At 38.9% G+C, this 25,565-nt stretch overlaps 1 protein-coding gene across 13 annotated transcripts in view; it reads left to right on the top strand.

The window, feature by feature from the left end:
• Window positions 1-25,565, top strand: part of LOC128700440 (F-actin-monooxygenase Mical) — a 175,513-nt gene that overhangs the window by 84,626 nt on the left and 65,322 nt on the right. For all 13 annotated transcript variants that reach the window (XM_070100158.1, XM_070100156.1, XM_070100160.1 and 10 more), the window contains 4 exons: window positions 369-518; window positions 7,576-7,797; window positions 16,257-16,413; window positions 19,484-19,650. In XM_070100158.1, coding sequence (XP_069956259.1) covers window positions 369-518; window positions 7,576-7,797; window positions 16,257-16,413; window positions 19,484-19,650 — 696 coding nt within the window. The remainder of the gene's footprint in view (window positions 1-368; window positions 519-7,575; window positions 7,798-16,256; window positions 16,414-19,483; window positions 19,651-25,565) is intronic.

Raw genomic sequence — 25,565 nt, 5'->3', positions numbered from 1 at the left:
ACGACAGAGCCTTGTTAAGAGGGTCACATTTTATATTAATAATAATAAGATCTATATTTTCTCATTCCCTGTACAGTCATAGCATTTTTTTTTTTTTTCAACAAGTTGGTCGTCTCCCACCGAGGCAGGGTGACCCAAAAAAAGAAAGAAAATCCCCAAAAAGAAAATACTTTCATCATCATTCAACACTTTTACCACACTCACACATTATCACTGCTTTTGCAGAGGTGCTCAGAATACAACAGTTTAGAAGCATATACGTATAAAGATACACAACATATCCCTCCAAACTGCCAATATCCCAAACCTCTCCTTTATAGCATATACAGGAATAATAGTAGTAGTATTTTTGTTACCTATCTTTCCAGGACCTAATACGTGCCATTGGCAAAATTGAAAAATCTGACTGGAATATGGTTGCTATAGAGAAGAAGATTCATGAGAATAAGTTTGGTATAGATGTACAAGGAGAAAAGGAGAAAGTGCCAAAGTGGAACAGAGATGCATATGATGATAAGGTAAGTAATTTAAACTACATAACTATCAGTACAGTGTCATTATGTAATATTTATTCAGTAAAGAAAAGCTTTCAGGGATATATAAGCTTAATCATCATAAATGAGAAGAGTAAAAAGGCACAGTACTGTGACTGGAACAATACACAAATAACCCACACATAGGAAAAAGGAACTTACGAGAACGTTTCTGTCCAACTTGGACCATTAACTAGTCACATACTAATGGTCCAAGTCAGACCGAAACATCATCATGTTTTTCTCCTATGCTCAGGTCATTTGTGTATCATCATAAATGCTTTGTATAGTAGTGTGCATATTAATTGGGACAGTGATGAGATAAGACATTTATTTGGAAAATTAATGTTTATTTGAAAAATACACAACAGTGATATGGCAGATAATTGATTTAATAAGTGATGACTACCCTTTGCTTTTACATATAAGCATTGATACACAATTTGGCATAGAATCAACCAATGTTGAACACATTTTGGCAAGTTCGTTGTGGTACCAGGTCCTAATAACAGCATCAATTAGCTTCTCCATAGTTGAATAGTTCTGTTTCACAATCCTGCATTTGGTTATTGCCCATAGATTCTTAATTGGGTTGAGGGCCGGAGAGTTTCCAGGCCAATTTAGAATGCTTATTCCCACTCTCTTCAGGGAATGTCAACATTTTTCTGGAAGTGTGGCATGGAGCAAGATCCTGATGGAAGAATGTCTTCTCCATCAGGAAAGTCTCTATTCACAATGGGAAACAAAAGGGTTGCCAGGATTGCTTTGTATTTGTCATTGTTCCTTCAATAATAACAAGCTGTCCAGGGCCTTTAGTAATAAAATTACCCCAAAACATCTTGGGTGAGTGTTTTGGTGCTTGTTGAATGTGTTCATTCTGAAGAGGTTCACCTTTGCTCCCTCTCACTACCACTGACCTGTACACATGTACAGTGGACCCCCGGTTAACGATATTTTTTCACTCCATAAGTATGTTCAGGTGCCAGTACTGACCGAATTTATTCCCATAAGGAATATTGTGAAGTAGATTATTCCTTTCAGACCCCCAAACATACACGTACAAACGCACTTACATAAATACACTTACATAATTGGTCGCATTTGGAGGTAATCGTTATGCGGGGGTCCACTGTACTTCAAAATGCTCCACATCTGAAAATATGACTTTTCTCCACTCATCTGTCATCCATCCCTTATGATCGAGTGCTCACTGCACCTCCCCCCCCCTTTTTTCTTTTCTTTCATAGCAGTCAACAATCTTCTCTTTACCGGCTTTCTGGCAGTCCTGCCACCTTCAAGGAGTCTACGTCGAACAGTTGAAGAATCAACATTTAAACCAGCTGAAGCCAAATCTCTATGTTGATCTTTGCTGGTTTTCTTGGGATCCTTCACACTATTTCTGCAATAACCTTGTCACTGTGAGGTGTTGTCTTGCATTTTCTTTCACATCTTGCTCAACACAGTGCTCCACAATCAGCAGTGTTGTCAGCTTTCTTCAGAACACAACTAATAGTTGACTTTTTTAGGCTCAAATTTTTGGTGATTTGTTTGAAATTCAATCAGCACGTTTTATAAGAGCTACAATACTTGCACGTTTCCTAGGTGTAACATCCATCATGAATTTCAGCAGCAATCATGAATTGAAGGGGAGAATTTGGTGAAACCTCATTAACTCGTGGCACATGCTTGCAGGAATAGCCTTACAGAACAACAGCTGTTGTAGCACTGATGAGAGTCACAGGGTAATACCACAGCTGGATGGTTGCCAGAAGTCAGTAGCAAACTCTTCTGAAAAGACCCCAAATTATATTAAGCCAGAGACTAAAACATATTGTGAGATAATCACAAAATTTTCTCCTGCTGCTGCTGCTGCTACTTTCAACAAACCGGCCTTATCCCAGTGAGGCAGGGTGGCCCAAAAGGAAAAACAAAAGTTTATCTTCTTAAATTTAGTAATTTATACAGGGGAAGGGGTTACTAGCCCTTTGTCCCCAGCATTTTAGTCAACTTTTACAACACGCATGGTATACGAAGGAAGAAAAAATTTGCTCCTGTCCCAGTTAAATTGCACTGTATAACTATGAGCTTTTTCATATATGAAATCTTGTAGCACAGTGATATTATCTTGGAGAAGAAATTATTATAATTATTACAGTAATGTAATCTCATCTTGTATCAAGATGCCTTTAATTTCCTGAGTTACTTTTTGTTTGTCATTATTATTCCTTTGATCACTTCTGATGATATAAACAAGAAGTGAACTTCTCAGCAAAACTAAAGGAACATCTACCTAATATAGAAGGAATAGTCTGCACCATGTCATAAACAGAATTAAGATTATTTTAAGAAGCAGTATGTATTTTAATCTGCTGCACCTCAGCTCTTTTTCTACATATACAAAATATGACTGGAATGGGCATTTGATAATGATGTATTGGGCATGTATTGTGTACTATGCATAAATAATGATAGATTCGATTTTAATGACATGTATAATGAAAGAAAGCAGTATCATGTTATATACAGTGCTCATCACGGCATTATGCTGGGTGAGCGCCCTTGCATAATGCCGTGATGAAAATTGAAGGCCTACCATGGAGGGGGTCTTTTCTCGTCAGTGCATTATGCCGGGTAGCAGCCATTAGCATGATGTCATTGCCTCCCGCCCCACTCAATGACTCCTCAGTGTTTACGTGGCTGCCGTGGTGAGAGGAAGTGTTGCACTTTTGTCTCTCGTCCACCTCATCTTTTGTTCGGTGTTCCCTTTGGTTTTGAGTGTATAAATGTTTAATTATGGGTAAAAGGAAGTCTAACACCTGAAACTATAGCTCAAATCATAGGCCTTCACAAAGCTGGGCACCAGACGAAAGAAATAGTGGAGAATATTGGTGTGTGTGAGCGTTCAGTGAGGAATTGGGTGCAGCGTTTCATGGCTGGTAGCGGTGTTGAGATACTGTCTGCCAAACCTTCGCCTGGCCCCTTGAAGTAGACATCTGTTCATACCTTACCTGTGTTAAAGAAGCAGTTAGAGAGTACACCTAGGATAACTGCTAGAGAATTGAAAGAAAGCCCACATCTTCTCTCAGAGGTGTCTGTAAGAACTATTAGCAGATGTGTGTCAGAACTGGGCTACAGCAGTCACCGCCAGGTTAAGAAATCGATCCTCTCCAAGCCACAGAAGAAACATAGGCTGGATTTTGCAAAGAAATATCTTGACTGGAATCCTCAACAGTGCTCTGAAGTACTTTGGAGTGGTGAAGCAACCTTCGCCGTCACCTGTAACTGTGGGGGACATGTGTACCGGCCCAGAGGTAGTGACCCACTAGACCCACACTACACCTGTGGGACCACCAAACATCCAGATTCGCTCATGGTTCGGGGGCGTTTCAGTGCTCAGAGTGTTGAACTCATTGTGCTTCCCAAAAACCAGTATAATTACCTGGAGTTATTGTGTGACAATTTACCTGAGACATTTGACAAATGTGGGGCTACGGTTTTTATGCAGGACAGTGCACCGTGTCATACTGCCAAATCTGTAGAAATGATGTTCTTTAATGACTGGCCAGGTAATTCCCCAGACCTAAACTCTATTGAGAACCTCTGGTCAGTAGTGAAACGAGTTTACTGGGCAAGGATATCAGTTCCATCCTGCGGCTGGAGGCTGCTCTACTCGAGGCATGGAATAATGTACCTCCCCAAACCTTCAAGAATTTGTGAGAGTCTTCCTACATGGCTGAGGGACGTGATTAAGCATAAAGGACACAGCACTAAGTATTAAAACCTCAGTAAGTATGTAAATATATATATTATAATCTTTCATGGTATGTGTTTGTGTTTTGGTATGTGTTTGGGGGAGGGGCAGCATGATGCCGTGATGAGCACTGTAGATAGAGGGGTAAATAAAAGTATATATATATTTTGCCATGTAATGTATACAAGAGCAGATAAGTTAAATATGAATGAGAATAATGTTAAAGTATGAGGTATTATACTGTATCTCTCTGGAGGTTTAAGTATGGTAATCAATTTTGTCACATTTAACCCTTTCAGGGTCCGTCCCGTAGATCTACGGCTTTACGGTGAGTGTCCAAACCGTAGATCTACGCCAAAATTCTAGCGCCGTCAAATTTAGCGCGAAAGCGCTCATAGGCCTACATGTGAGAGAACGGGTCTGCGCCATGGGTGTGTGCCGTAAACAAAAAATCTAGGCGCCTGCATAGCATTGTGGGAACGCCGGCTCAGTCACCCTTGTTCACCATGCCTCGTCGCAAGTCAGCTCTCACTTCCCGGAAAATTGGGACTCTCCTCTTCCTGTCTGATAGTTCTGACACTGATGGAAGTGGAAATGAAGACGAATTCTACGGCTTTGATAAGTTAGTGACCGAAAATAATGACCAGGATATCGATAATAGTGCAGAAAACCCCTACGATCCTCGACCTTCTACCTCTGGTGTGGGCACTTGTGACTCACGGTCGGGTGTTCCTAAACGTAAGAGAAAACTAATATTTTCGCGTGGCCAGGCCTCTGACTTAAGTAATGACGATGATTCTGACGTGGATTGTGATTTTATTGCGCTCGACGATCATTCGAGTAGTGATAGTGAGGAATCATATTCACCAGTGAAGCGTCGGTATGTTCGCCGCCACATGCGCTCGGGTAGTGTACCCTATGCTGTGCCCAGGGGACGGAGTACATCCCGGAGTACATCCCGTGGCCCTACACCCGTTTTAGGTAGTGATAGTGAGGATGATGTGGCTACACTTGGCATGGATGGGCCACAGGCATCAGTGGATGGTGTTAGTGGTGCTGGTGGTGGTAGTGGCACCGCCATGCGTGACTCACCGTGCCACGCAGGGACCCACGCTGCTGACTCGTCAGTTCAAGGACAAAGCGGAGCGTCAGCCACCAGCCCGCCACAACCACAACCGCCCGTACAACCAGCCTATGATGTCCAGTATCCACCACAAAACCGTATGTGGGATTGGCAGCAAAATCCCAATTTTGTTCCCAAGCCTCACCACTTTGATGACTCTCAAAGTGGAATTCTACCTACCTGTCCCCTTGGAACCACGGCCAATGAACTGGAATTCTTTGAATTATTCTTTGACCAGCCATTGATGGAAATTATTGCCAGGGAAAGTAATAAGTATTTTCAGTACACCATGGCAAATACGACCTTATCACCACAGTCAAGACTACACAGGTGGAAAGAGACGACTGTTGCAGAAATGTATTTGCTTTTTGCAACAATAATGCTTATGCCTCACGTCTATAAGCATAATATAAAAGCATACTGGTCCACAGATCGGCTAATTTCTACCCCATCCTTCAGTGAAATAATACCAGTGAACAGGTTTATCTTACTGTTATGTATGTTGCACTTCTCTGACAAAACCAGGCCTGACAGAAGTGACAGGTTATACAAGATTAGAAATGTTTTCATGTATCTCAAACAAAAGTTCAGGATATACTTTTATCCATTCAAGAATCTTGTAATTGACGAGTCTTTGATTTTGTTCAAAGGTAGACTGTCATTCAAGCAGTATATACCGAACAAGAGGAACCGCTTTGGTATAAAATTGTTTATACTCTGTGATTGTGACAGTGGCCTGGTGTTGGATATTGTTGTATTCACAGGTAGTAAAACATTGAAAGATACCAAGATGTTATTGGGTATCTCAGGTGACGTAGTGAGAAACATGATGGCACCTTGTCTTGGTAAGGGCCATACATTATATACCGATAACTGGTACACAAGCCCATTACTCAGTGATTTCATGCGAGTGAACAAGACAGATGTGTGTGGCACAGTGCGTTCTAATCGTAAACATATGCCCAGGCTCAATGCAGGTGTTCGTGGTGATGACATGCAGGTGTTTACTGCCAATGACATCATGGCATTACGGTGGCATGACAAACGAGATGTCACATTGTTGACAACCATTCACCGTAATGAAATGCAAGACAGTGGCAAAGTTGATCGAGTGACTAATGAACGTATTCGAAAACCAGTGTCACTGATTGATTATACACAAAACATGCGCTTGGTTGACAAGTGTGACATGCAGATTGGTTTTGTTGACTGTGTTCGTAAGAGTTACAAGTGGTACATGAAACTTTTCTTCCATCTCATGGACATTTCAATGCTGAATGCATATAATATGTACCAAATAAAGACTGGTAACAGACCACCGTATGGTGAATTTTGTTTGTCTGTTGTCAGACAACTCATAATGAAGTACCAGGTAACAACACCTGCAATACAACATGGTCCTCGAATTCATCACGATATACCCAAGCGTTTGAGGAGAGAAGGTGATCATTTCATAATACAGCTTCCTTCAACTCAAAAGAAATTTGCTCAGAAGAGATGCATTGTCTGTGCACAAACAAAACGACGGCAACAAAGACGCAAAGACACTCGGTTTATGTGTGAGGAATGTAAGGTGCCTCTGTGCATGGTGCCTTGTTTCAAGGAGTTCCACAAGCTCCAGCAGTTCTAAAACCATGTCCAGTGATTGTAAATATGATAGAACATTAGTATTATACAATATTTGTGCATGTTTATTGTAATAAACAACAGTGGTAAACAATAATATGATAATAACTTTAGTGCGGTTATTGTGTTCAATACAGTGAGTTTATATATATCAATTATATACAGTATTGGTCTCTCAGGCCCCAAATGTTAGTAGGAATAGAAAAAAATTGGAAAAGAAAAGAAAAAACAACTAAAACAACAAAATAATATAATACGCGTATGTGGAATTCGTCGATGTTGCCACCACCACATCATTTTCTATAAACTTCTTGGCACTGTATCTCGGTAAGTACTGATCAGATTCTAATTTTTTTTGTTTTATTACCTTCACAAAAATATGCTCTTTAATTCTGTAAGAAAAAAATAATTTTTTTTTTTTTTTTTTTCAAAATTTCTTGGACACTGGTGCGTGACTTCAGATTTTGGCCTTGGACCCTGAAAGGGTTAAATGCTGAATTCTATGTTTGACATGTTAAATTTTGTTTATTCTGTTATTGCAGTTTCACAATATCGAAAGACGTCTAAGGGAAAATGGAGAGGATGAAGAGACTATTGCCAAATACAGAGATATAGACACATCACTAAAAAGGCTGGAAATGAAGCTGCGTGAAGGGTCAACTCTGGAGACTGGAATGCGTGGACAAAACAAAGTCTCCAACCTTGCATCTCAACTGTCTTCCAAACTGGAGAAGAAGGAACCTGAGGTTTTAATTATGAGACAGGTGAGAGGATCATTGACATTTACATTTTGGTGAATTCTTTCTTTCTTTCAACACACCGGCCGTATCCCACCGAGGCGGGGTGGCCCAAAAGGAAAAACGAAAGTTTCTCCTTTTACATTTAGTAATATATACAGGAGAAGAGGTTACTAGCCCCTTGCTCCCGGCATTTTAATTGCCTCCTACAACATGCATGGCTTACGGAGGAAGAATTCTGTTCCACTTCCCCATGGAGGTAAGAGAAAATAAACAACAAGAACAAGAACTAGTAAGAAAATATTAGAAAACCCAGTGGGGTGTGTATATATATATGCTTGTACATGACTTCCAGCAAGCGTGCGTGAGCGTGTTAGATAGGAGTGAATGGAGACGAATGGTACTTGGGACCTGACGATCTGTTGGAGTGTGAGCAGGGTAATATTTAGTGAAGGGATTCAGGGAAGTGGAATAAGAATCTTTCCTCCGTAAGCCATGCGTGTTGTAAAAGTCAACTAAAATGCCGGGAACAATGGGCTAGTAACCCCTTTTCCTGTAAAGATTACTAAAAAGAATAAGAAGAAGAAAATTGTCAAAGTGGGAAGTCTGAATGTGCGTGGATGTTGTGCAGATGATAAGAAAGAGATGATTGTGGATGTTATGAATGAGAAGAAGCTGGATGTCCTGGCTTTAAGTGAAACAAAGCTGAAGGGGGTGGGAGAGTTTCAATGGAGAGGAATAAATGGGATTAGGTCAGGGGTTTCAAATAGAGTTAGAGCTAAAGAAGGAGTAGCAATAATGTTGAAGGATAAGCTATGGCAGGAAAAGAGGGACTATAAATGTATTAATTCAAGGATTATGTGGAGTAAAATAAAGATTGGATGTGAAAAGTGGGTTATAATAAGCGTGTATGCACCTGGAGAAGAGAGAAGTGTAGAGGAGAGAGAGAGATTTTGGGAAATGTTGAGTGAATGCGTGGGGAGTTTTGAATCAAGTGTGAGAGTAATGGTGGTTGGGGATTTCAATGCTAAAGTGGGTAAAAATGTTATGGAGGGAGTAGTAGGTAAATTTGGGGTGCCAGGGGTAAATGTAAATGGGGAGCCTTTAATTGAGCTATGTGTAGAAAGAAATTTGGTAATAAGTAATACATATTTTATGAAAAAGAGGATAAATAAATATACAAGGTATGATGTAGCACGTAATGAAAGTAGTTTATTAGATTATGTATTGGTGGATAAAAGGTTGATGGGTAGGCTCCAGGATGTACATGTTTATAGAGGGGCAACTGATATATCGGATCATTATTTAGTTGTAGCTACAGTTAGAGTAAGAGGTAGATGGGAAAAGAGGAAGGTGGCAACAACAAGTAAGAGGGAGGTGAAAGTGTATAAACTAAGGGAGGAGGAAGTTCGGGCGAGATATAAGCGACTATTGGCAGAAAGGTGGGATAGTGCAAAGATGAGTAATGGGGGGGTTGAAGAGGGTTGGAATAGTTTTAAAAATGCAGTATTAGAATGTGGGGCAGAAGTTTGTGGTTATAGGAGGGTGGGTGCAGGAGGAAAGAGGAGTGATTGGTGGAATGATGAAGTAAAGGGTGTGATAAAAGAGAAAAAGGTAGCTTATGAGAGGTTTTTACAAAGCAGAAGTGTTATAAGAAGAGCAGAATATATGGAGAGTAAAAGAAAGGTAAAGAGAGTGGTGAGAGAGTGCAAAAGGAGAGCAGATGATAGAGTGGGAGAGGCACTGTCAAGAAATTTTAATGAAAATAAGAAAAAATTTTGGAGTGAGTTAAACAAGTTAAGAAAGCCAAGGGAAAATATGGATTTGTCAGTTAAAAACAGAGTAGGGGAGTTAGTAGATGGGGAGATGGAGGTATTAGGTAGATGGCGAGAATATTTTGAGGAACTTTTAAATGTTAAGGAAGAAACAGAGGCAGTAATTTCATGCACTGGTCAGGGAGGTATACCATCTTTTAGGAGTGAAGAAGAGCAGAATGTAAGTGTGGGGGAGGTACGTGAGGCATTACGTAAAATGAAAGGGGGTAAAGCAGCTGGTACTGATGGGATCATGACAGAAATGTTAAAAGCAGGGGGGGATATAGTGTTGGAGTGGTTGGTACTTTTGTTCAATAAATGTATGAAAGAGGGGAAGGTACCTAGGGATTGGCGGAGAGCATGTATAGTCCCTTTATATAAAGGGAAAGGGGACAAAAGAGACTGTAAAAATTATAGAGGAATAAGCTTACTGAGTATACCAGGAAAAGTGTACGGTAGGGTTATAATGGAAAGAATTAGAGGTAAGACAGAATGTAGGATTGCGGATGAGCAAGGAGGTTTCAGAGTGGGTAGGGGATGTGTAGATCAAGTGTTTACATTGAAGCATATATGTGAACAGTATTTAGATAAAGGTAGGGAAGTTTTTATTGCATTTATGGATTTAGAAAAGGCATATGATAGAGTGGATAGAGGAGCAATGTGGCAGATGTTGCAAGTATATGGAATAGGTGGTAAGTTATTAAATGCTGTAAAGAGTTTTTATGAAGATAGTGAGGCTCAGGTTAGGGTGTGTAGAAGAGAGGGAGACTATTTCCCGGTAAAAGTAGGTCTTAGACAGGGATGTGTAATGTCACCATGGTTGTTTAATATATTTATAGATGGGGTTGTTAAGGAAGTAAATGCTAGGGTGTTTGGGAGAGGGGTGGGATTAAATTATGGGGAATCAAATTCAAAATGGGAATTGACACAGTTACTTTTTGCTGATGATACTGTGCTTATGGGAGATTCTAAAGAAAAATTGCAAAGGTTAGTGGATGAGTTTGGGAATGTGTGTAAAGGTAGAAAGTTGAAAGTGAACATAGAAAAGAGTAAGGTGATGAGGGTGTCAAATGATTTAGATAAAGAAAAATTGGATATCAAATTGGGGAGGAGGAGTATGGAAGAAGTGAATGTTTTCAGATACTTGGGAGTTGACGTGTCGGCGGATGGATTTATGAAGGATGAGGTTAATCATAGAATTGATGAGGGAAAAAAGGTGAGTGGTGCGTTGAGGTATATGTGGAGTCAAAAAACGTTATCTATGGAGGCAAAGAAGGGAATGTATGAAAGTATAGTAGTACCAACACTCTTATATGGGTGTGAAGCTTGGGTGGTAAATGCAGCAGCGAGGAGACGGTTGGAGGCAGTGGAGATGTCCTGTTTAAGGGCAATGTGTGGTGTAAATATTATGCAGAAAATTCGGAGTGTGGAAATTAGGAGAAGGTGTGGAGTTAATAAAAGTATTAGTCAGAGGGCAGAAGAGGGGTTGTTGAGGTGGTTTGGTCATTTAGAGAGAATGGATCAAAGTAGAATGACATGGAAAGCATATAAATCTATAGGGGAAGGAAGGCGGGGTAGGGGTCGTCCTCGAAAGGGTTGGAGAGAGGGGGTAAAGGAGGTTTTGTGGGTAAGGGGCTTGGACTTCCAGCAAGCGTGCGTGAGCGTGTTAGATAGGAGTGAATGGAGACGAATGGTACTTGGGACCTGACGATCTGTTGGAGTGTGAGCAGGGTAATATTTAGTGAAGGGATTCAGGGAAACCGGTTATTTTCATATAGTCGGACTTGAGTCCTGGAAATGGGAAGTACAATGCCTGCACTTTAAAGGAGGGGTTTGGGATATTGGCAGTTTGGAGGGATATGTTGTGTATCTTTATATGTGTATGCTTCTAGACTGTTGTATTCTGAGCACCTCTGCAAAAACAGTGATAATGTGCGAGTGTGGTGAAAGTGTTGAATGATGATGAAAGTATTTTCTTTTTGGGGATTTTCTTTCTTTTTTGGGTCACCCTGCCTCGGTGGGAGACGGCCGACTTGTTGAAAAAAAAAAAAAAAAATTCAGGGAAACCGGTTATTTTCATATAGTCGGACTTGAGTCCTGGAAATGGGAAGTACAATGCCTGCACTTTAAAGGAGGGGTTTGGGATATTGGCAGTTTGGAGGGATATGTTGTGTATCTTTATATGTATATGCTTCTAGACTGTTGTATTCTGAGCACCTCTGCAAAAACAGTGATAATGTGCGAGTGTGGTGAAAGTGTTGAATGATGATGAAAGTATTTTCTTTTTGGGGATTTTCTTTCTTTTTTGGGTCACCCTGCCTCGGTGGGAGATGGCCGACTTGTTGAAAAAAAAAAAAAACATGTATGTGTAGTGTGACCTAAGTGTAAGTAGAAGTAGCAAGACATACCTGAAATCTTGCATGTTTATGAGACAGAAAAATGGACACCAGCAATCCTACCATCATGTAAAACAATTACAGGCTTCCATTTTACACTCACTTGGCAGGACGGTAGTACCTTCCTGGGCGGTTGCTGTCTACCAACCTACTACCTATAATTTTGGTGAATTGTTGACATAAAATGTGGTCTCTTCTGCTGTTAGTGGCATAAACAAACATGGTTTGCCACATGTTCAAACATTGCCTGGTTCTGTTTGGAAATTGTTTAAACATTTACTGTATCTCCTGCCTTCCATAGATGAAGACCAGCTAGCCCTAACACCAGACTTATAATACCAACCAGGCCTAAGACTAGATTTGTAGTGCCTATCAGGCCTAAATCCAGACTTGTGGTAACAACCAGGCCTAAGACCAGACTTGTAACACCACTAAAGTCTAAGACCAGTCTTGTAGCATCAAACAAGCCTAAGAACAGAATTGGGGTGGGGTTTGGACCCATGGCGAGTGAGTCATAAAACTTCAGTCTAGTGCCTAAGCCACTCAGTCAGCTGGCTACAATAAAATTCATCCAACATATCTACCTAACCCATTCAACTTGCAATCTTGGATGTCATTTACACTATAACCTGGCTGATCAAGGTACCTGTTAACAAAATTTTTAAAGTTTCTACTTTCAGATCTCCATTAAGGTACAGTGGTACCTCAGTATACATCCGCTTTGGAATAAGTCCAACTTTGTATGCGCCCTGTTTGGACACGAAAATTTTTGCTTGGTCATTTAGAGAGAATGGATCAAAGTAGAATGACTTGGAGAGCGTATAAATCTGTAGGGGAAGGAAAGCAGAGTAGATGTCGTCTTCGATAAGGTTGGAGGGAGGCGGTAAAGGTTTTGTGGGCAAGGGGCTTGATCTTCGAGCATGTTTGATAGGAGTGAATGGAGATGAATGGATTTTGGGACCTAACGAGCTGTTGGAGTGTGAATAACCCGAGGGCCTTTAAAAAACTTAACGTGCAGAAAACTCGGTTACCTGTGATGTGGAGGTCAAGCAGCAAGGCTTGGGTAACCAGAGAATATTTCAATGATTTGGTTTAATCTTGTGTTTGGGCCAAGTGTAAAAAGTTATTTAAGAGGAGAAAAACCTGCCTCTGAAGGCCCTCTTCATAACAGACAATGCTCCAGCTCACCCTCCAAGCTTGCAGGACTGTGCTGCCGGAGCTTGACTTCATCACTGTAAAGTTTCTCCCCCCTAACACGACTCCTCCCATTCAGCCCTTGGATCGGCAGGTCATCAGTAATTTCAAGAAACTCTACACTAAAGCACTATTCCAGAAGTGCTTTGAAGTGACCTCTGACACAGAGTTAACCCTGAGAGAGTTTTGGAAAGATCACTTTACTGTCACCCACTGCATAACTCATTGAAAAAGCCTGGCAGGAAGTTTCATACAGAAAAATGGACTCTGCTTGGAGGAATTTGTGACCAGAAGTAGTGGCTGAAAGGTGCTTTGAGGCTGTGTCTGTAGTGGAGGATATTGTCTCTCTGGGCAGGTTCATGGGTCGATGTGGGTGATGGTGATGTGGGGGTAAAGTGAGGTTAAATTTGCATTTATTTCATCTAATTCTTTTGTATTTATGTATATATTTTAGTATATTAAGCAGTGTTTAAATTACATATTTTAGTATTAAGCAGTTTAAATTATTTTATACAACCCCATCAATGTATAATATGCCAATAACAATGGGATTATTTTCATGGGAACAGGTTAATCATTTTCCCAATATTTCTTGTGGAAAAATTTGTTTGGTATACATCCTATTTGGTATAAGTCCAAGGTCCAGGAATGGATTAAGGACGTATACCGCTGTACCACTGTACTTGGTTTACTTTTTATAATTGTTGGTAAAAGAATAAAATTGTATAGGAGTGATAAAGGGAGTAATTGGTGCTTGGTAGTACCAATTACTCCCTTATCTGCACTTTGATGGTGTACATAGGTCACTAACATTTTACCCATCGACAGCACAAGTCAAACAAGTTGGCTGTCTCCACCGAGGCAGGGTGACCCAGAAAGAAAGATTCCCCAAAAAGAAAATACATTCGTCATTCAACACTTTCACCTCACTCATACAATCACTATCTTTGCAGAGGTGCTCAGATACGACAGTTTAGAAGTCCCTCCAAACTGTCAATATCCCAAACCCCTCCTTTAAAGTGCAGGCACTGTACTTCCCAAAAGATTATATGGTACTAAATTACTAATATTCAAAAACAAGTGCTAAACCCATTTGGATCATACAGTGCTGCACTGTCTGATGGATATCTAAAAAAAAGCTCAAATTCCTTGTCTCAAGAGCCCATCGACAGTATCAAGAAACCCTTCGAGAAAAGTTAAAATATATAAATTTAAATCAACACTAGCTGACTAAACCATATGTTCTGTCTTTACAGCCATCCTTCAATATTATTTTCAGAAATGAAGTTTACATGTTGAAAATTATATAAAACAAGCATAAGTTACTTCAGTGGCATTAGAAACAAATGTCTGAGGTACACATGTGTATATTAAGTGTACAGCTGGATATTCCTACTAGTATTAGTCCATCTATATCCAGTATGTTATTTGCCTACTTCCAAGTGGGTGGATAAGGACTATTTATCTTCCAGTAGATAGGAAAAAAATATTTATCTGAGGCATTGCCACTAGCATGGGGAACCCAACATTTAAACACTGTCTTCAAACACTAGGTGAACAGGTGTAAGTAAACATGCCAAATGCTTTGACTTTTGGGAAGTACAGTGCCTGCACTTTAAAGGAGGGGTTTGGGATATTGACAGTTTGGAGGGACTTCTAAACTGTCGTATCTGAGCACCTCTGCAAAGATAGTGATTGTATGAGTGAGGTGAAAGTGTTGAATGACGAATGTATTTTCTTTTTGGGGAATCTTTCTTTTTGGGTCACCCTGCCTCGGCGGGAAACAGCCGACTTGTTAAAAAAAAAAAAAACTTATCTACCTAGGTAGTAGGTTGATAGACAGCAACTGCTCAGGAAGGTACAACCGTCTTGCCAAGTGAATGTAAAACGAAAGCCCATAATTGTTTTACATATGATAGGATTGCTGGTGTCCTTCTTCTTCTTCTTCTTTCTTCTTTTTTCTTTTTCTTTTTTTTTTTTTTTTTTTTTTTTTTTTTTTTTTTTTTTTTTTTTTTTTCTTCTTTTTTCTTCTTTTTTCTCCTCCTCCATCTCATAAGCATGCAAGATTTCAGGTACATCTTGCTACTTTTACTTACACTTAGGTCACATTACACATGCATGTACAAGCACATATAAACATTGTCTCTACGTCCACAGCGGGACTCGAACCTGCTAACTCTGTATCAGAGTCCACAGTACTTTACCACGAGACTAGACCTGCAATAAGTATGGGCGCTTAGCCGAAGCTAAGTGATGTTTCCCCATACCCCCAGGCACCAAGCTCGTTTTGAAAGTTATTTCATCGAATCCTGCCGCATGCAATGGACAGTGAAAGAGATTTGAAATGCTTAACAATTCGCAAACAGGCAAAATTATTTACAAACATTGTCTCTATGTCCATGGCTAAGCGCCCATACTTATCGTAGGTTTAGTCTCGTGGTAAAGTACTGTGGACTCTGATACAGAGGTAGCAGGTTCAAGTCCCGCTGTGGATGCAGAGACAATGTTTGTAAATAATTTCGCCTGTTTGCGAACTGTTAAGCACAAGCATATATATACACACACCTCTGAGTTTTCTTCTATTTTCTTACTAGTTCTTGTTCTTGTTTATTTATTCTTATCTCTATAAGAAAGTGGAACGCAATTCTTCCTCCGTAAGCCATACGTGTCGTAAGAGGCAACTAAAATGCCAGGAGCAAGGGGCTTGTAACCTCTTCTGTATACATGACTAAAGTTAAAAGGGGAAACTTTTGTTTTTCTTGTTGGGCCACCCTGCTTCGGTGGGATACAGCTGATTTGTTTAAAGAAGATAATTTTTTCTTGGTTTGGAGGTTTATACAAAGATTGACACACTGTATATTTCTTGGTGTATTTAAAGCAAAATAGTTGTGAAGAGTTTGCCGTCAGACCTTCATTCCATCCCTGAAGTAATTATCTTAAACTTTTGCTTGTCATATCAATTTGAAAGACATAAATAGTAGCCAGTTGTACTTCACTTGCCATATTCTACGTGTGTGGAGCATTATAGTTTATCTGTTTTATAGTCTTAAAACTTTTTGTAATTAATATTTTTACCTTTCAGCCTACAAGACCAATGGTGCCCTTGCCTTCTTCTGGATCTGACCTTTGCCATTTTTGTGGTAATAGAGTATATTTAGTTGAAAGGCTAAGTGCAGAGGGAAAATTTTTTCATCGTCAGTGCTTCAAGTGTGACTATTGTGCTGCTAACCTCAGACTTGGTAAATACTTTTTTGGATTCTTGGTAGAAGTTGCAGGGATCAAATAATTATAATGATGTAAAGCTGTAAAGGCACTTATTTTGGCATAAGAACTTTTTTTGCTTGTTTGAGTAGAGACAAATGGTTTTTGGGACTTGATGAGCTGTTTGACTGTGAGCAGGGTAATATTTTGTGAAGGAATTCAGGGAAACCAGTTAGCCGGACTTGAGTACTGGAAGTGGGAAGGAAGTACAGTGCCTGTACTTTAAAGGAGGGGTTTGGTATATTGGCTGTTTGGAGTGACATCTAAATTGTCGTATCTGAGCACCTCTGCAAAGATGATGATTGTATGAATGATGGTTAAAGGGTTGAATGACCTTGCCTCGGTGGGAAATAGCCGTTGTGTTAAAAATATATATATACATAATTATGTATAGAAACTTTACATGAACTTTTTGTGATGGGAAAGGGTCTTTGGTTGAATTATTGTTAAGTGAATATAAAAAAATAATTATTTGTTTTTACAAGTACAGTGGACCCCCGCATAACGATTTTAATCCGTGCAAGAGGGGTAATTGTTATGCGAAATAATCGGTATGTGAATGAATTTTCCCCATAAGAAATAATGGAAATAAAATTAATCCGTGCAAGACACCCAAAAGTATGAAAAAAAAAATTTTTTACCACATGAAATGTTAATTTTAATACACACAAACTGAAAAAGGCATGCACACTTACATGACACTTACTTTTATTGAAGATCTGGTGATGATTGATGGGATGGGAGGAGGGGAGAGAGAGTGTTAGTGTTTAGAAGGGGAATCCTCTTCCATTAAGACTTGAGGTGGCAAGTCCTTTTCTGGGGTTACTTCCCTTCTTCTTTTAATGCCACTAGGACCAGCTTCAGAGTCACTGGACTTCTTTCGCACAACATATCTGTCCATAGTGGCCTGTACCTCTCGTTCCTTTATGATTTGTCTAAAGTGGTTCACAACATTGTCATTGTAAAAGTCACCAGCACGGCTTGCAATAGCTGTGTGAGGGTGATTTTCATCAAAAAAGGTTTGCACTTCAAGCCACTTTGCACAGATTTCTTTAATCTTTGTAGTAGGCAACTTCTTCAATTTCTCTCTCCCCTCCTCTGAACCAGTTTCCTCAGGTCTGGCCTCTTGCTCTTGAAGTTGATCTATCAGCTCATCAGTGGTTAGTTCTTCATTGTCCTCCTCCACCAACTCTTCCACATCATCCCCACTAACCTCCAACCCCAAGGACTTTCCCAATGCCACAATGGATTCCTCAAGTGGCATAATCCTCTCAGGGTTAGCCTCAAACCCTTCAAAATCCCTTTTGTCTACACATTCTGGCCACAGTTTCTTCCAAGCAGAGTTCAAGGTCTTCTTAGTCACTCCCTCCCAAGCCTTACCTATAAGGTTTACACAATTGAGGATATTAAAGTGCTCTCTCCAAAACTCTCTTAGAGTCAGTTGAGTTTCTGAGGTCACTACAAAGCACCTTTCAAACAGAGCTTTTGTGTACAGTTTTTTGAAGTTTGCAATAACCTGCTGGTCCATGGGCTGCAGGAGAGGAGTGGTATTAGGAGGCAAAAACTTCACCTTAATGAAGCTCATGTCCCCATAAAGTCGCTCTGCCACGTATGTAGGATGACCAGGGGCATTGTCTAACACCAGGAGGCACTTAAGTTCTAATTTCTTTTCAGTTAGGTAATCTTTCATTGGGGGCAAATGCATGGTGTAACCAGTTATAGAAAAAGTCCCTAGTGACCCATGCCTTACTGTTTGCCCTCCACAGCACACACAAATTATCCTTGAGGACATTCTTTTGCCTGAACGCTCTGGGAGTTTCAGAGTGATACACTAATAAAGGCTTAACTTTGCAATCACCACTAGCATTGGCACACATCAACAAAGTAAGCCTGTCTTTCATAGGCTTATGTCCTGGGAGTGCCTTTTCCTCCTGAGTAATGTAGGTCCTGCTTGGCATTTTCTTCCAGAACAGGCCTGTTTCATCACAATTAAACACTTGTTCAGGTTTCAGTCCTTCACTGTCTATGTACTCCTTGAATTCCTGCACATATTTTTCAGCCGCTTTGTGGTCCGAACTGGCAGCCTCACCATGCCTTATCACACTATGGATGCCACTACGCTTCTTAAATCTCTCAAACCAACCTTTGCTGGCCTTAAATTCACTCACATCATCACTAGTTGCAGGCATTTTTTTAATTAAATCCTCATGCAACTTCCTAGCCTTTTCACATATGATCGCTTGAGAGACGCTATCTCCTGCTAGCTGTTTTTCATTTATCCACACCAATAAGAGTCTCTCAACATCTTCCATCACTTGCGATCTTTGTTTCGAAAACACAGTTAAACCTTTGGCAAGAACAGCTTCCTTGATTGTCTTTCTGGTGCCCACAATAGTAGCGATGGTTGATTGGGGTTTCTTGTACAACTTGACTAGGTCGGCGATACGCACTCCACTTTCATACTTATCAATGATCTCTTTCTTCATTTCTATTGGAATTCTCACCCTTATTGGTGTACGGTTGGCACTAGAAGCTTTCTTGGGGCCCATGGTCACTTATTTTCCAGAAACAGCACCGAAAACACTGTAATAATACGAAATATTCCGATTGTATGCTTGGATGTTACCGTGGAGGCTGGCTGGTAAACAATGGCACGGGCGGCACATGTGAGGCTGGCTGAGGGCGCACATTGGACGCGTCTCGGACGAAAATCGGTGAGCGGGTTTTTAATCGGTATGCGCGGCAAAATTTTTGCGATTAAAGCAAGCGGTATGCGGATTAATCGCTATGTGATGCCATCGTTATGCGGGGGTCCACTGTAATAGATTTTGTCAGTATATTCATTTTAATAATGTGCTTTTGTTTTTTCTGAATTATATAACATTTTTTCTTGGTTTTTGTCTGTAATGACTTGAGCTATACAGTTTTCCTAGCATAAACTTAGTTGGTCTTTGTAACCTCTTTTGTGTGTGTGTGTTTGTTTTCAATGTGGATGATTAACATTAATTTGACTATGAACATCCTAGCTATTTTGCATTAAAATTACAGGTAATTACATATATGATCGTGAGGGACGTTATGGAGGCAAATTCTTCTGTATTCCACATTTTGGCTTGACCCCGCGTGTGCGAGGTGTGCGCAGAAGAGTTGAAGATACAGACAGTGCGAAAGAGAATATTGTTCCTCCTATAGGCACAAGTACACCTAAGCTTCAGGTAATCATTTTAGTTGACTTTACATTCATTAATAGTCATCATTGTTTTAATTTAAATATTTGTAAACATCATGTACAGTACTTTATTTTTCATTAAATATTCCTTTATCTTGAGGACTGTGTGGTGGGTAGGTGATGTGATGGTGATGGAGGGATTACTACTGTATCCTGCTTTAAAATAAATTGGTTTCATGTAAATAACTAATCACAATATTTACAACAAATATTTCAAAATAGGTATTTAAATTGTATCACAGTTTTAATATTTCACTCTTTATAAGAAAATGTTTTGTTGCAATGATATTTACTGAATGCTAATAACATTTGAGATTACACAAGCGTATATCTTATTTTCTGGTTAATACTCTATTGTAGTGTGACACTTCATAGTAGGACACATCATCTGATCACAAACATAAGAGGTGAAGATTTATTGTTACATTACTTGCATCTAGTGTTCATCTCTGCTAATAGTGGACCATCTTTCCAAATATTTTGTTTCTACTCAGAGTAATTATTTCAACATGGATAATAGCCCTATGTCAAAATATATATAGTACATAAAAGGAATATGATATATTTAACTGGGGTTAAATGGGTAACCTTTTCTTATATGAAAGTCCCATTGACTGTATCTTGTGTAGTAATACATTTATAGTGTATGCACATTCAAAAATATGATAACTTGAAATATTTTTAGCTGTGCAACTATCATAAGAATAAATGGTCATCCTATAGTTTAACTTATGCAGTAATAGAGAGAGAGAGAGAGAGAGAGAGAGAGACAGACACATAGAGTATGTGTTTGGGGGGGGGGGGGCAACTATAACTACATGTAGGCATTGTGATGTATAATGATCCTTTACATGCCTGAAGTGGTTTAAAATACTGGTTAAAATTTCTTAATAAAATTTACAACATTCATTCATCATGAAATATACTGTTGGTAAGACTGCAGAGGAGTCTTTATTGTACAACATTGGCTTCATCAGGTATACATACTTGATGAAGCCAATGTGTGGCAAAACTATGTACAATAAAGACTCCTTTGCAATCATTGTCTTACTCACAATGCTTTTAGTGCTTAACTATTTTTCTGAATAAAGGGGGTTCAGGGAAACCGGCAGGCCGGACTTGAGTCCTGGAGATGGGAAGTACAGTGCCTGCACTCTGAAGGAGGGGTGTTAATGTTGCAGTTTAAAAACTGTAGTGTAAAGCACCCTTCTGGCAAGACAGTGATGGAGTGAATGATGGTGAAAGTTTTTCTTTTTCGGGCCACCCTGCCTTGGTTGGAATCGGCCAGTGTGATAATTAAAAAAATAAAAAAATTTACCGTATTTTTTTGAATGTGCATAAAATTTTTTTAACTACATTGGTTATTTTTTACCAGGTTAGGCTAACTCCAAAGAAGGAAATACTCATGTAATATTTGTCTTGCTAGAAGTGTATGAACATCACATTTCATAGACCCTCCCAACTGTGATATCCTCTTCCATCTTTCAGATAATGAATTTAAATTAGCTTTTCATACAAAGTATTGAATATTATTTGGATTTTTTTTTTACTTTGTGTATCTTTTTCTAAGACTGTTGCAAGTAATACAGTAGTACTGTAAATATTTTAGACTGCACTGCAGCTTTTTTCATATCACTCTCCTCTATTTTATGTCATAGAAGGCTTTTAGAAGTAAGGTTTTGCCTGATATTTATAACTCCAGTTATTGTTCTTTTTTTGTACTTTCTATTTATATTAACAAATATGAATCGATATAACTGATTTGATAGTAAATATATCCATATTTACATTCTTAAAATTAAGATTATTGCATGACTTAAACTTCAATAATGCAATTTTTTTTTTTTTTTTTTTTTACACTCGGACTGTCTCGCACCATTGGGTGGGAGACCCAACAAAGAAAAAGCACTTTCACTGTCACTCATTCAATAGCTCTTACTAAAAGGGTGTCGACATCAGTTTGCATGACCCTCCAAACCATAACATTCCCCCCCCCCTCCCTTCTCCTTCAGAGTGCAGGCACTGTACTTTTCATCTCCAGGACTCAAGTTCAGCTAAATTGTTTCCCTGAATTCCTTCATAAATGTTACCTTGCTCACACTGCAACAGCATGTCATATTATAAAACCACTTGCTTCCACTCCTAGCATTTTTAATAATATAAGGGTTTTCTTGTACCCAGATGAGTAATGCTTTCATGTATGTACATACGCATGCACGCACGCACGCACCTTGAAAAGACATCTCATTCCATGTACCAGTGTAACTCTTCACCTAGACATGCTTGCAGCCAAACTTGAGAAAGTCAAAAGTTATACATCTAGACTGGTGCTTGAACTGGGAGATCTTAGCTACATGGAAAGACTATGATCTGTACCTTAAATCTAAGGAAACAGCTTGATAAATAAATTTATTTAAGGCTTAGGGGAATCCTATGTTTGATGCTGGTACTGTCTCTTCCTTTCATAGAAAATGGGTAGGCATTCTTTCCAGAGAAAATGGGCATAGCTAATACAGTGCTCAGGATCATTATAACATCAATGCATAATTCTTTTTTTTATTTAATGCACAGACTTTCACTTATTCCTCCTCTAAGCACTTCCAACATTATTAGTATTCCGTTTCTTTTGTGCTGTGCTTAATACTGAAAGGCAAGACAAGATGATAAAAAATGGAAAATGAAGTGAGTGAGAGATGGTGGGACAGTGTGTGCCCAGTCAACTCACCCCACCAAGTTTAGTGTATGTGTGGAGAGATTGTGCTGAGACGACTTCTTGTCACTTTTGCTTTTCAGCTATTAAATCTATGGTTCTCGACCCATCTCTGTTGAACAACTGTAAACTTTCTATATATGCATAAAATAAACATACACAGTATGAGTGCATTAGGTAAAAAATTAATAAGACAATTTGTTATACTTGTAATTCAATTATTGAAACTGGACAGATAAAAATATTACACTGGCACAGTAAATGGTGATTCACAACGAAAGGTGGTAATAGAATTCAAAATTTCAATTGTAAGGACCTGCCTCGTATGGGCCAGTAGGCCTTCTGCAGTGTTCCTACATTCTTATGTTCTTATGTTCTTATTAGTAACACAGTCCCTGGATGTGTGAAACATGGTAGTCTGCTGTATACAGTAACATATGATGAATTAGACACATGTGCAACATCTGGGTATCTATACTTTGTAGACATTTAGCCATCCAGTAGTTTTTTATCAATACAATACATGGACATAATCTAAAGACTTTAGATACTTATACAAAAGACAGGGGAAGACAAGGTAATCAATCCCTCAGCCTAGGAGCAGGTGTCAACATCTATTGCCCAACACTCAAAATATTACTAGCAGATATCAGAAATATTGCCAGAACAATGATAGTTTTCAAGAAGTTGGATAGCTTTCTTCTACACGTGACATATCAGTCGGGTTGTAATGGCTACGTGAGCCTGTAAGCTGGTAGCACAGCCTGGTTGATGAGGTAGATCAGCAGGGAAGCCTGTCCTCAAGTTGGGCTGTTGGGGTAGAAGAAACTCGAAATTGATCACAGGTAAATAACAGCTAAGAACAAAATAAATCTCTTATTATCTGGCTGTTTTTTTTTTTTTTTTTTTTTCAGAAATATTTAGACATAATTCTTAGTATTCACCAAACTGCAGCCTACCCATCTGTCCATCTTCTGAGGTAGGTATCTTTATTCCGAAACATTTCGCCTACACAGTAGGCTTCCTCAGTCGAATACAGAAGAGTTTAGCAGAAGTAATAGAGATGTGAAGACTATGTAATCAGTCCATCACTCTTGAGGACGTACTTTTGAGGTGGTCAGTCTTGCGGCCTGGAGAAGAGTTATGCTCCATAGTCTGGAACAATGTGAAATTTAAGCAGCAGTGTGGAGACTTGTATACTGTCAGAAAGTGAGATGCAGTTCACTATTAGAAGAAAGAAGGTAATCATTGAGAGGGCACGTCCCTCTCAGATCCATCCCTTCTCACTTGAAAAAGTTGTCAAAGGTGTTTTCTGTTCCAAGATGCCATTCTGTTGCAGTGTCTGACAGAGTAAATATGACAGTGGTATATAATACCAACAAGTTGATAAGTAAGACACAGCTCTTCTCCAGGCTGACGGACTGACCACCTCATAACTACATCTTCAAGAATGATGGACTGATTACATCGTCTTCACATCTCTACTACTTCTGCTAAACTCTTCTGTACTTGACTGAGGAAGCCTACTGTGTAGGCGAAATGTTTTGGAATAAAGATGCCTAACTCTTGCATGTGTCTTACTTATCAACCTGTCGGTATTATATACCATTGTTATATTCATATAAATGTGAATACTGTACATAAATTATATGAACACTTACACATTATTCAAATTTAACCATAATGTGCAGTTGAACTTGTTTTTGTAATGGCTTCAGTGCTTAAATAGATGCAGTTTTCTTTGTTTTGCTTTCATAAGAAATGTGTTGACTTAAGAATGATTTAGCCTTAAGACAGCTGTGCTATAAAATAACAGATGGTATAGTAGTTGTTGGTAGTATTGTACTTTTGAGTATTCACACACTAACAGGTTTAAAGCTTTTGCTGTAGATAACTGCTATTTTCCATAAACTTGGTGATCATATTGAATACCCACTCTGTATGGATGCAGACCCATTCCTCAAATGCAGCCTTTTCTTCTCAGCTTTGTTTATGGGGGGTTTATGGAGTGTTGCCATTGCATACAGGTGGTATAAAATATCAACACAGTGTAAGAGACTCAAGCGGTATGGAAATTTAACACGTGTCATTTCACTTGGATGCCAGTCTTCAGGGAAACCGGTTAACCGGACTTGAGTCTTGGGGGTGGGAAGTACAATGCCCTGAACTCTAAAGGAAGGGTTTGGGATATTTGCTGTTTAGAGGGACATCTAAACAGTCGTATCTTCGTGCCTCTTGCAAGACTGATAATGTGAATGATGGTGGAAGTTTTAGTTTCTTGGGTCACCCTGCCTTGGTGGGAGATGGTTAGTGGGTTAAAAAAAAAAAATTGATGAAGCATGGTGTTCAAGTAAGAAATTCTTCGATTAGTAGTGTTTCCATACAGCTTGTGTACATTTTACTCGCAGTCTTGCCATTGCTTATACGCACTTGGTGCTTATTCTGAGACATTTACTGCCTTTACCTCAAACTGAGCTAATATGAAACTTGGTTCTTGAATTTTAGAATCAAATAATGATTTCTTTGTTAATAATCGTATTTGTGTTCCGCAATCAATTAAAGGTAAGCTTGGTAATGTATACCTTCACAACTTGTAATTTCAATATGCTTTTGGTATTGCCACAAATATTGTGTAATAATAAAATTACTGTATCATCGTCTTTTTTTTTTTTTTTTTTTTCCATTTTAGAGTGTTTGCTTAATATAATAATGTGTATTTATAGTTTATTAGACTACAGTGATTTCTTTCTTTTTTAATAATTTCTTCATGGTTATGAATGAAAGAAATTTGAAATTGAAGATCTGAATTTTTTCTTATTTCTCTGATTTGGAGTCTGAGAATATCCAAAATAAAAATTTTGAAAAATATTTTCCACTTAAAAAAAGTTAAAATTCAAGATGAATTTTGCTGAAATTCTGAGAATTACAAACTTCTGGAAATGTTCTGGTTTGTATTTTGGGAAAAAAAAATCTGGAAATTCAGAATTAGAAAGGTTTTCCATGTTAAAATGAAATATTTTTTTCAGAAATTTTAATTTTTTTTGTTTGAAATCCTTCAGAATTTTAAATATTTGCAAAAGGAAATAATTTTTAATGAGAGACAGAGAGAGACTACTGTATATCTAATGCATTTTACTTTTAACATTTAAAATTCTAAGCTACTGATAAGAAAAAATAAAGTATGTTGAACT

This window comes from Cherax quadricarinatus, chromosome 71 (assembly GCF_038502225.1).
Source record: "Cherax quadricarinatus isolate ZL_2023a chromosome 71, ASM3850222v1, whole genome shotgun sequence".
NCBI lineage: Eukaryota > Metazoa > Arthropoda > Malacostraca > Decapoda > Parastacidae > Cherax > Cherax quadricarinatus.
The sequence above is the reverse complement of the archived record's forward strand: the minus strand, read 5'-3'. Positions and strand labels throughout refer to the sequence as shown.